Source organism: Rattus norvegicus, chromosome 13, assembly GCF_021556685.1.
Source record: "Rattus norvegicus strain SHRSP/BbbUtx chromosome 13, alternate assembly SHRSP_T2T, whole genome shotgun sequence".
Taxonomy (NCBI): domain Eukaryota; kingdom Metazoa; phylum Chordata; class Mammalia; order Rodentia; family Muridae; genus Rattus; species Rattus norvegicus.
Genome location: NC_141546.1, coordinates 69164605 through 69177064, shown reverse-complemented (window position 1 = coordinate 69177064; position 12460 = coordinate 69164605). Strand labels below are relative to the sequence as shown.

The window sequence follows — 12460 nt, the reverse complement described above, 5'->3', positions numbered from 1 at the left end:
AATCCCCTTCCTCATGTGGGCCTTCTTCTCAAGTCATGCGCAGGACACAGACCATCCCTGAGCCGTCTGGCGGAGGCACTGTTTACTGCATCTGTATAAATGGAAACAGAGAAAACTGTCTTCTCTCATTGGTACCCATCTTTTAGTGGTACCTTGCAGACTTACTTGTTCAGGAAAAGTGGAATTTTCTCCCTTTGCTATCCCATTTCCTTTTTAAGTTGTCTGTTGATCTGCCTGGAGAAACCAGAGTACTTCAGTCAGTTCAGGAGGCCATGAAATACAAGCTCAATGTGATAGCAGTGTCTGGTGGGGACTCCCGCTTCTCATCGTGTCCTCACAGGGTAGATAACAGGGACAGCGAGAAAACTATCTCTGGGATACTCATTCTATAGTAAGAGCCTCACTGTCCTAACCTGGTCACCTACCAAAGGCTGTACATCCTGTCTCTGTTGCACTGGAGTTTAGGATTCAACACTGAATTCTAAATGAACACAATCAATTCAAGGTTGGCTCAATCCCTGGTTGGGGTAGAATCTGTGGCTTGGAGTTCAGTGTCATCAAGCCAGAATGGGCTGATTATCAATAACCAGTTGTTTTTGTTACCTTTCACAGGTCACAAGTCTGACACTCACCGCTCAGGAGGCAGGGAGAGAGGCCGATCCAAAGAACGAAAGCATCTCCTCTCTCCGGATGTCTCCCGCTGCAATTCTGAGGAGCGAGGAACCCAGGCTGACTGGGAGTCCCCAGAACGTCGCCAGTCCAGGTCACCCAGTGAGGGAAGGTCACAAACCCCCAACAGACAGGTGAACATGGAGAAGTTGAACCTCTAGCAGGTCAGGGAAGGGCGAGTACTGTACTAGGAGGGCCTTCCATTGCCTCGTGTCAGCCTCTGGGAGCTCAGAGCCTGAAGTTCACAAGAAATAACCACTGAGCACAGAGGCTTACTATTCTATGCTTGCAGATTCAGAGGTGACAGCAATTGACAAGAAATGAGATGCCCCCCCAACCCTCAAGTAAGATAATATCTAGAAGTCAGTCCATGCCTGTCATCAGTATCCAGATATACAAATTCAGCTGGACTTAAGAAATAAAGATGGCCCTTCAGCCATAAGGTGTGATTCTCAGTATGAGCTGCAAAGATAATCCATCTCTCAAGCCAGAATTTGCAAGTCAGACAACTGCACTTCGCTTCCAGATTATGTAGCCATGTCAGGAGAAAGAGCACATATCATCTCTCCATCTTTTGCTAATTCCCAATCTCTGCCCACGAAATGTCAGCTGTGTGACAGTGTTCTTTGTGTTGTCCCTCTCTCACAACCCCAGCTCATCTCAAAGTTCCTGGAGTCTAGATGGGAGACTCGTTTGGTTAGAAATGGTCAGCCAGGAGCAAAAGACTGTTAAAGCAATTCTGAGATATAGCAGTAGAGAAATTTACCTAAGGAATAGTGGTTTCCAAATTGTATTGCAGAACAGAACTGGCCCTGGAGTTTGCTAATCCTTGGGAGTTTGAATAATTCAATGAGACAAAAAGTCAAACCCAGAATTCCACATCTGAAAGGACCCCACCCCAGAAGATTCTCACAGGCTCACAAATTTCACACACCTTGAGAGGCCAGTGCTGGAATCCATTTGCCAAGCCAATAGATAAGGGCATCTTGGCTGTAGAAGCCAAGGGCAGCAAGCCATCCCTAACAGAGAGGCAAGAAAACAGGCTTTAAGACACCTTAGATCTCATGGGATCCTCTAGTTGGAAAACCAGGTGTTGGGGATTAGTTCTAATGCTTTGTCTGAGGGTCCCTGCCACCTGCAGGCTTTGATTGGTAATAAGAATTGCTGTACAGCCAATGGCTGGGCAGGGAAGTGGGGCAGGAATTTTAGATTGTACAAGTAAGGGGTGGGGAGAGAGAAGGAAAGAGGCCCTAGGGGCCATTTCCTCTACTGGGTCTGGGGTAGCAGAGATGAAATATAGATTTTTAAAAGATACCTCAGGAATACCAGAGGGGAGCTTGCTAGCCACAGGGAGGTTTAGAAGCGCCCAATCATTGAGCTAGTCAAGGCATATCAAAATTTGTGTGTGTGTGTGTGTGTGTGTCTGTCTGTCTGTCTGTCTGTCTGTCTGTCTGTGTCTTTCATTCTCCAATCCAAAACTCTTGGGCAAGTGCAGCATCCACTTGACTCCCAATTCACCACTACAGAAGGGAAGGAAAGGAAAAATTGCTTTTTGCTTAGAACTCATTTCCCAAAACAGACAGGGATTCAGAGCATCCTTTCAGGGACCTGTTTTGCCTAAAATCTTCAGGTATTCCTCTATGCCCTTATAATATGCAGTTTCCATGTCCTGGCTAGGCACCTGGGTATTTTATTGTCACAGCAGTAAGTTAGAGCACATGCCCAGGTCTACCTGAAACCCTGCCCTGCTAAACCTGCATCATTTGTTGAACTTGATTTCCAGAGATCTAGATGGCATGTATTCTCTACTGATTTGATCCCTGAGCCCTTGCAGGGTATGAGTAGTACAGGGGACTACTTCTTAGACTACTCTAGACTTCCAGACTCAAAGAACTTTCTACATAACAACTTAGGATCAACAACAGGGCCCACTGTGCCTAATCTAACCTGTCATGTTTCTCCCGTGGTGATGCAGGGTACAGGTTCACTGAGTGAGAGCTCCATTCCCTCTATCTCCGACACCAGCACCCCAAGACGAAGTCGTCGCCAGCTCCCACCTGTGCCACCAAAGCCTCGGCCCCTCCTCTCCTACAGCTCCCTGATGAGACACACTGGCGGCATCTCTCCACCTCCTGATGGAAGTGAGGGTGGATCCCCACTGGCCTCTCAAGCTCTGGAAAGCAACAGCGCTTGCCTAACCGAGTCTTCCAACTCCTTGCACCCCCAGCAGGGCCAGCACCCTTCCCCACAGCACTACATCTCTGAGCCCTATCTGGCCCTCCATGAAGACTCCCACGCCTCAGACTGTGGCGAGGAGGAGACACTCACCTTTGAGGCAGCCGTAGCTACTAGCTTGGGCCGGTCCAATACCATTGGCTCTGCCCCACCCCTACGGCACAGCTGGCAGATGCCTAATGGGCACTATCGGCGGCGGAGGCGTGGGGGGCCTGGGCCTGGCATGATGTGTGGAGCTGTCAGTGACCTCCTGAGTGACACGGAAGAAGACGATAAGTGCTAGAGGCTGCCATCCCCTCCGATGCATGCTCTTCTCTCACAGGGAGAAAACCAAGACCAAATTGGGAAGCCAGTGCGGCCCGGGGGGGAGGAAGAGGGAGAAGGAAGATGGAGAAAGGACAGGACGCCATGCATCCTCAGAAGAGAGGAAGTAAAAGACAGATGGAAAAACCAGTCAAACCCACCAAATTGCATCATTTCCCTTTGCAAGATGGGCACTGCCATAGTCCTGCCTCTTTGCTGGGGAAAGAAAATACAGGAATGTGGGGGTTTATTCCCATGGGAGAAGGGACATGAAGGTGGCTTGACTTCCGTTGCCCCTTCCCACTTTTCAATAAGCTGCAACAGGATCTGGCTGACCTGTGTCTAAGCTCATTGCCCTGAGCAGCTGGGAAGACTTCCCAGCACCTTAGTGAGGGAAGAGTTGAAATAGCAGGAGAAGAATCTCCTCACCAGCTCTTGCATTTTGGCTGCCCTTGGGGCAACCGCAGCAGCAGCAGCAGCAGCAGCAGCAGCAGCAGCAGCAGCAGCAGCATCTCATGCATTATCTTGGGGCTTGCTTTCCCCCAAAGAGACACATGCTAAGTCAGGAGCACTAGATGCTATTGGGAGATGGGAGGGAGGAAAAGAAGGGCCAGAGTAGAAGGGCCCAAGGTGCTGTGGCAACAGCAGCAAGGGCTGGTCTGGGTGAGAAAAGCCATAGCCCAGCAGCCTGTACCATGAAAGAAAGGGTCAAAGAAAAAGAACTGGAGGTGCTGGTGGGTACAGTCTACACTCTGACATTTGTCATTCACACAGTAGGTGCTGTGGTAGATAGGCTAAAGAGGTTCTCCAGGGCCCACAAAGGTGCCTGTAGCTCTGGTAAGGGTAATATTAATTCCAACAGCTAGGGTCCCAAACCCAGTAGGGTTCAGCCACAGTGTGGGAACCCCATGCAGTTCTTGGCCTTGCCCTTTAGGTAGTAGGCAGAAGGAACCCCCAACAGTGGGGGCAAGGTAGAGGAGAAGACTAAAGGGACTCTAGACAGACTCAGCTTTCTGACAAGCATAGGAGGAACTCAGTGTTGGTGACAGGGCTGTGAGCACAGTGAGCTGGAGGCAGGCAGCAGGCCTCTGTCAGACAGCAAGGCTGGTGCTAAGCCAAGCCCAGAATGGCCAAGAATTAGCAACTACATGTTCTCTGCCACTTCTCCAAATGGGCAGGGAACACATGTCCCAGAGTGTCACCATGTAATGACTTCTGTAAAGATGAGAGAGTCTGGTAGACTAAAACAGGGAAATGTTCCCTAAGGGCATCAGCCTGGGGATCCCCTGTGAGAAGTCCTTGAGTCCAAAGCTCACACAGCTTGGTTTGGGGTTTGGGGAGTCAGTTGATGAGGATGCTTTAAGATAATTAATTATACCTCAGTTTTGACCTGAGCTGCTGATTTTAGTAAAATAGGCTCTGATGTGACTCCCACTATCTCTGAATGTTCTCTGGGCCAGGCCTGGGTTTCGTCCCTCCCCAGAGTAAAGGATGGGTAGAAGACAACCTCGGGCCACTAAGTCATTCCTAATCCCCCAAACCAGAAGCATCAAGGGAACTTAGGACCCTTTCGCAATCGCTCCCATCAACAATGCAGTCAAGAGCTCCATTCTGTGGAATGCATCACTTAAGCTTCCTTAAGCTTCTCTCTAGTATCATCAGAGTGGGTGAACAGATGCCTGGGAGCAGGGTATGGGGCAGGACTGCCCTCTCTGGCCTCTGCACGGGACCCTCTCCAGTGAGACTGGAGGCCATCACACTGAAAACTCAGTGGATTAATTCTTTATCTTCTAGCCTGGGCAGAGTCCTTTGGGACTCTTGCATGGGAGCAGCATTTCCTAGAAGAAACTTCTCTTTTCATATGACATTTCCTTTCTATTCTTCTGTCGCACTCTTTCTAACCTTGGGCTGACACGGCAGCAGCAGCTCTGAAAAGCCAAGTTCATCCACATGGCCATAGTCATCTGCCACATTCCACCTTCTCTTCTGAGTATTGATGGAGCTTCCAGGAACCATGGTCAGCCCCAAACCAAAGTAGTCCCACGACAGGTGACCAGTGAGGCCAACCTAAGGCCTGCTCACTCTCAGTTCCTCCTCTTCCACCTCCATTGCCGTCTCCCTGTGTGCTCAGGGGCAGCTAAGAATACAAGCATGATCCTAAGGGATGTATGTGATTGTTACATAAAACAGATGCTGGGCCTTGTGCTGTCTTTAAGGTTTTCTCTGCTCAGCCTCATCCCATGCCAAAGTGCTGCTATAGGCCTCTTTGTGCACAAAATTGCTTTCCTCTATATTGGACATGCAGCTTTCCTTAGGGGAAGCCTGTGACAGGATGAACATTCTGAGCCAGCAAGCCTGTTGGATGGTTGTTTGAGAAAGTCAATTGCAGCGATATGGCATTGCTATCCCAGGAATGGGAGAAATGTGGGCTGGCAGCACAATGAACAGATATGGAATTCATCTGCAAAGGATAGTGTCACTAAATGCACTAAGTCTGAAATCTTACCACATTCTTGAATTCCCTGAACATGTACACACACACACACACACACACACACACACACACACACACACACACACACACACACGAGCATTGTAAAGTTAGCAAGTACTGTAGCTGTGGTCACTTAACTGACCACATGGTTTAATTTTGTTTTTAGCACTGGTGAACTTAGAAACATATTTCTTTATTCAACTTACCCTGGGTTTCTTTTGCCTTGGACAATACTTACCCTTCATTAAGACCAGAACATAAAAGAAATTTTGTTAAGTCACAAACACATTATCATAATAATCTCTAGTTTCCTACTGCCTCCTAATAAAGTCGATTGCCGACTTCCTTTCTTGCAGCTGACCAGGGCTTTCCCTCCTAGCTATCAGAGCCTGTCTCTCTCTCTCTCTTTAAAAGGAAGCTGCTTTCTCCAAGATCATGCTTCTCTTTGCATCTTCCTGTACCACAGCATGAATTCTTTAGTCAGAGATCTCATTACCCTTGCAAAAACATTTGGTCCTCATCAACCTCAAAACAAGAGAGAGAAGAAGAGGGAGCATGAAAAGAAGAAGCCAGACAGGGAGGTGGTATGACTGTGCTTGGGCATGCCCTTTCTCTGAAGGCTCCAGACAGCTCATCATGTCCCTACTTTCCTATCTGTAGGAGGGCACAGCTTCAAAAGGATAGGAGATTCAAGCCAGTGTGAGGAAAACACCTGTCCATGAATGGATGTACCCTCTAGTACCAGGCTTCACATGAGCCATGATGACAGTTTCCAAGGGGAGGGGGTTAGATCACACTTCCACCTAAGGAATCTATTTTTACTGCAGTCTTCCCTTCTGATTCCAGCTTGTTCTCCATACTGAGGGCCCATTCACATTTCCCTGAAGCAGACTCCAGATGTTCTGAACCTTTTCCTCCCTTTACTCTGAGGCCACACAAAGAATGCCCGATATTCCAGCTACCTACATCCATACCCCACCACCACAGATTCTTTGTGTGAACTGGAGGGCCCCTTCAGTCTTCCAGCCTTGTCTTTGCTTTGCTGCATGTTAGCACATCCTGAGACGGTTAAATCCAAGTGTGAGGGAACTGCCTCTGTCATGCTGTTAGGGAATGCTTCCTTCTAATGAAGTGTTGTCTGAAGCTCACCAGGTGAGCGTCACAAGACCATTTCAAGTGAACTGTAAAAGCGTGTGCCCAGGTCTATGTACCTAATGAAGGATCGCTACAGAGAAATTAGGTCTCTTTGGCAGAGTAGAACAAAATTTTCAAGCAATTTTGATTTTATTTTTAAACCTGAATTTTTGTGTTACATTTCTTTCTGAAGCCTATAATGTCTATTTCAATTTTTGGACAGAGTATCTAGGTAGATAGAGCAGGGAGACGTTGGAAACTTCATTTCTTAGCTCGGATATAACATTGAAAAAGTTGCAGTCATATATAAAGGAAATGTGGACAGTGGAAGGGAATAAGATTGTGTCCTGATGTGCAGAGATTTTCTGAGACTTGAAAGCATTTTCGCCACAGTTCTCACTATAATAGGGCCATGTCTCTCATGTTTTGAAACACCTTCCCCCAGGCCTGAGGCTACTGAGGCAAAGCAGCCCATTCCTTGGGAAGGATTTCCTCTCCCACCTAGACAGTGTGTGTCCTTCCCTCCTGGTCCCCAGAGTGTTGCATACTCCAAGAGAAACAAGAATACGTTATGAGGCAGGCAGAAGAGGGTCAGGGGACCCCATGTAAGTGGCCAGTCACAACGTGATGGATTAACCCCAGACAAGAACCAAGGAATCTGGTTCAGTTCAGATGAGTTGTCTTTAAATGTCTCCACATGGAGACTCTTCTTTTAACAAAAGCTAAACAAAATTAACTTAGGGGCTATGACTCAACTCATCCATGAATGTGATCAAAGGCAGCCCCAGGTTAAGTGCTATCTATATCAGTAGCCTTTTGCAGTTTTTCCTCTGAACCACCCAGAATATCCTAGCCAGATCTGTTCCAAATATCAACTTATACCTTTTCCACTGGCCAAAGATTACTAGGGTGATTTGTCAGCTGTCACAGGCTACACCCATAGTACATAGATGTACTACATGAGGGTAAAAGTCTGGAAAAAATAACTCTATTTGCTTTCTGGCAGCCATATTTTCCTTTCCTTGACTCTTTTTGTTGTTTTGGAATTTCCCCCTTTATTAATTTGGTATCATGTGTATCCCAGAGAAGTCACATGACACAAGAACAAATTTACAAATTGGTTCAACCTATCCCAAGGACCTAGAAAGCATCCCTGAACAGAGTTCAAGTTCAAGCTCATTTAATGAGGGCTCTCAGCAAAGTCTAATAGGATTTCTGGTAAGGTCTGGGCCATTGCTTCTATTTTTAATAGGTTTCTTTCTGCCCACACACTCCCATCATGCTATGTATTGAAAGGTTAGTGTCCGAACCTTCCAGATGCAAAAAGAGACTTTATAATAAGCCATGCTACTACTATGTAAATACATTCTTGGGTTTAGAGTTCTTGTTTATGGAGTTTTGCAGGAGTTGGATAGATAAAGTAAAAGTATTGAGATTAATGTTTATTTTTATCTGTTTGGTAGTTTTTGTTTGACTATCTAAATATTTTGGAACAGATCCACTCTAGAAAAGCAAAGAAGTATAGATCTGTGCTGTATAGTGTTCTAAACTTGCTTTTTTCCCCTAAGATTAATTTCTATCAAATTAGTGCTATGGTAATTGAGTCAAAAACCTGAAGTTACTGTATCTGCCTTTCTCCGTATCCAGACCACCCTCTGTCTTGTTAAGTGGCCTTGGACCCTTGTCTCCCTATATTCTGCCTCTCCCTCTTTCAAAGGTCTGAAAATATAACATAGGTATATGAAAAAAAAAAAAGGAAAACTGCCTTCCCCACCGAATCAGTCAAAGTCAAGGAAATTATAAGATACAGAATCATTTCAGAGCATATTTACCCAATACATAATACAAAATGCATTCCTCGGTAAGAAGATAAGTTTAAACAATGTAACAATCTGACAAATGAACTTCACAGGAAGCTAAATATAATTCGCTCCATCCAGGCTTCACAACTCATCTGTGCCTTCAGCAAGGAGGTTGCATATATTTCCTTTCCCTTGTTAGGGAAATTGAAATTCTGATGCTTGACCAGTTGGTGTGCGTGTCGAGGGCTTGTGAGTTAATGGTTATAAAGCACTGGTCTCCACGAGTCAAGCTGGGAAACCTCCCACTCATTATATCCCACCCAGGACTTGGGAAATTCTTGGCATTTCCTCTAAGCATTTAATCTTTTTAAGGAACCCTCCATCTTAATGGACTGAGGCTAAGTTTGCTTTACTCCTGCCTTCTATTTCTCATATTCTCACTTAGCACTTTTTTTTCCTTTCTTTAATCCACGGTATTTTCACTAATCAGAAAAGATGAGTTTTCCTCCAACAAACTTCCTACCATTGTCTTCTCTTTGTAGACACTTAAGTCAGAGAGCGAATAACCAACAACTAACAAAGACTAACTAAGCATCTTCCCCAGCCTGGGTTGGAAATATGAGTGAATTTTATCTTTTTTCTTCCTCTAAGTTTCTCAGAGATAAGAATAGGTTGCTCTCTATATTCTGAGAGGAGATATTTGAACTTGGGCCACATAGTTCTGCCACTTCCTCTTTGGTTCTCTCAGACGATGTCCCCCAAACTAAAAAGGAAGCCGTCACCCTCATCTGCCACTTCTGACTTGGACCTAATTTGATGACAGTTGTTTTCTTTGCATCATTCTTGTGTCTTATAGGCGATGATCTATATTGCCCAAGAGCCAATACTTAAAGCAAGTCTATCAAGGATATTTATGAGATGAACAAGGAAAACATTTAAATGTGTCAAAGTGCCATTAATCAATTTTTAAAATGGTAATGTGAAATGAGGGCTAAATAGTGTAATCTAACTGCCAATTAAAGTACACAGTAGTTCTGGTCTTAGTTACCTTTGATATGAAGTTATAGGCCATTAAGCATATCCCCATGGGTTTAGCAAAAACATAGGCATAGTGTTTTAATGGCTACAATAGGGGCGTACATTTAGATTGCAGGTTGAACCTTAGTCAGTGTTTTTCTATCCTGGTGTTTTGTGAACAATCTGAAATTTCTACAAAGCCACCCTAAGTGCTGCAATTGCAGAGGAACTTCCCTCTCGGAGGTGTTAGAAAGCAGTTCAAGGCCACTCACACCGAGTCCAAGATTTAGAATTCACTCAGAAAAACCACCAGTGGAGAAACACTTAATGCGCCAAGTATGTTTGACACTCCATACCAGGGATGAGTACAGAGAAAGAGAGAAACACTATTGAACAAAGACAAAGTTGACATGGAAGATTAAAAAAAAAAAAAGTCCCAGAAGAGGACAGGCTTAAAGATGTTTGACTTTGTATCCTACTTCTTACTTAGATTTGGGGTAAAAGCTTTAGCATGATATTGGATGCAGAGGGGTTGCTTTTGATAAACTGACTTGCATCCCCAAAAGATTAATGGGTTAATGAACATCCTTTCCAGACCCAACAGATAGAGAAGAAAACAGCAGCCCAAAGACAATCTATGACTTCAGAAACTCATATAGTAAGCCAATATTGGAGAGGGCACAGTACCCTTCTTAGTGGCCTATGTGCCATAGGAGGGGGAAAGAGCCTGTGAAGGGGACAGGAGGTGTTTTGTCGGGAATAGATTTCAAATGGCAAGGTGCACTGGTACTAACCTCCAAGGCCAACATTGTGGGAAGGTGATCACAGATATCTAGGTCATCCCCTCTATCCCTTGGGACCCAAGGAAAGGCCTTGATTTGATCTTAGAAGATGAACACGTAGGATTGGATCAAGATGGAAATTGGGTGCTCTGCCTCAGGTTGTCAAAAATGCTGCCACTCACATTATCAAACATGTGAGTCAAGCCCATGAGATGCCCCCTTAAGGGCAGCATCCACTGGGGTGCACCAGCCTGACACTCCTGCAGTAGCGGTGGTTGAATGGCAGCCAATGCTGGCCCACCCCGAGTATCGGTGCATCTTGCCTAACACTGGAGTTCAGCAGTGCATGTTGGTCAGGTGGATATCCTGTAATATAAATGCTCGTTTGGATCCAAAAGGAAAACCATTAAAAATAAAAGAAAGATGAACAACTTTATTGTGGGGGGGGGCGGGTCAAGAAAAGTAAATAAAACCTTGTTGTAAAGAATCAATTGGCCTGATTCCCCTCACTTCTCTTGTCTTTGTTCCTGCTGATGAATTAGTAGTCATGGGATGGAAGCCTGGCCAGGCCTTGATAGGAAGGACAGTAGCAGGCTCAGTAATCATGGCAAGTCTGGGTCTGTTTAGCCCAGTTGTAAGTACTTCTAGATATTCTTAAAGTTCTCAGGACAAGATGATCTTCAAAGGTTTTCCTTCTATTAAAAATGATCCTTCCCTTGGAAGAAAAGAAATGAATTGCCCTATAAACCGATTCCTCAAAAAAATAAAAACGCAAAAATAAAACAAAACAAACAAATCCAAGTTTCTAGCCAGGTGAATATAGTCTACGAGGGGAAGAGATTAGGAGCAGATAGCCAGTACATGGAGCTGTGAGTTTTGCAATTAAGAAACTCTAAGGAGCCTCCATTCTGAAGGAGGAAGATGACTGAAGAACTCCTCCTGCCTTGCTGCCAGCCTCAGGAGAAAGCCAATTCCTCCTCAATGCCTGAGGAGATACTCTCATCTCTTTTAGTCTACATGGCCTTTTACCCAGGTGCAGTAGTTTTCTGAATGAATGGAAGAAAAGCCATGTCTTGCATCCATAAGTTCCTTTGACTCATTTCAGACAATGCCATCTGTCTCCTCAATACTTCTATTTAATGGTTAGATAGAAATCAGCATTTCAGAATATATTTTTGTATTTTGGTTAAGGATTTTCTTTTAAGTCTTAAGATACAAGATTTCATTAAGGCAAGAGTTTTTGCTTCTGATTGAACCTTTCAAAACTGTGGTATGTAGCCATTCATCCAAGTTTTGGAGGCTGGATGGAAAGTCTCTACATTCATAAACAACTTTTTAGTTTTTTTAATCCTATTGTTCTAGTGATTCAACCATGGTTTGAATTGGAAACACATTTGTCAACCTGTTACATCATGGTATGGCATGACACAATGTTTTCTTCAACAAAAGTAGATTTATGAGGAAGTTACATGAATTAGTTGTGGGCTTTTTATTTTTCCAAATTTATTCTAATCTTGAACTGAAGTCCATATCCTTTCACAGGCTAATGATACTATGAAATACATACAAAGAAAAATGGATACTATTCTAAATTTGTCTTTAGATTCTACACCATAATCTGAGTTTCTAAGTGGTTACATTTAGATGGTCTGCCCTAACCTCATACACTGCTTCTGGAATATCACATTCTGACTTGACTTACATGCATCTTTTGCTATAGACCTAGGGTAATTCCCAAACCAAAGATGCGTAAATATTTAAGGATCTAAATGTGGTGTGGCATACTTCTGTCCCAATACCCAGGTTGAAGTAGGGAGACCCAGAATTTGTGACTAGCATGAGCTACACAGTGATATCATAACTGTAAAAACAAATCAACTGAAGCAAAACATAATCACAAAATATTGAGAGAAGTCACATGTGACTATGGCTTTAGAACACCTTAAACATGAGAAGCAACAAAGGAAGAGAAAAAGGATGGAGATGATGAGTGATGAGTGCTGGTACCTAGAGAGCCCACAGAG

The 12460-nt window shown here is 44.6% G+C and overlaps 1 protein-coding gene across 2 annotated transcripts in view; it reads left to right on the top strand.

The window, feature by feature from the left end:
- Positions 1-10923, top strand: part of Cacna1e (calcium voltage-gated channel subunit alpha1 E) — a 484040-nt gene extending 473117 nt beyond the window's left edge. Inside the window, exons 48-49 of one of the 2 annotated variants that reach the window (XM_087581477.1) lie at positions 613-803; positions 2645-10923. In XM_087581477.1, coding sequence (XP_087437603.1) covers positions 613-803; positions 2645-3187 — 734 coding nt within the window. In that variant the 3' untranslated portion in view covers positions 3188-10923. 2 annotated transcript variants of the gene reach the window in all.
- Positions 10924-12460: the final 1537 nt, after the last annotated feature.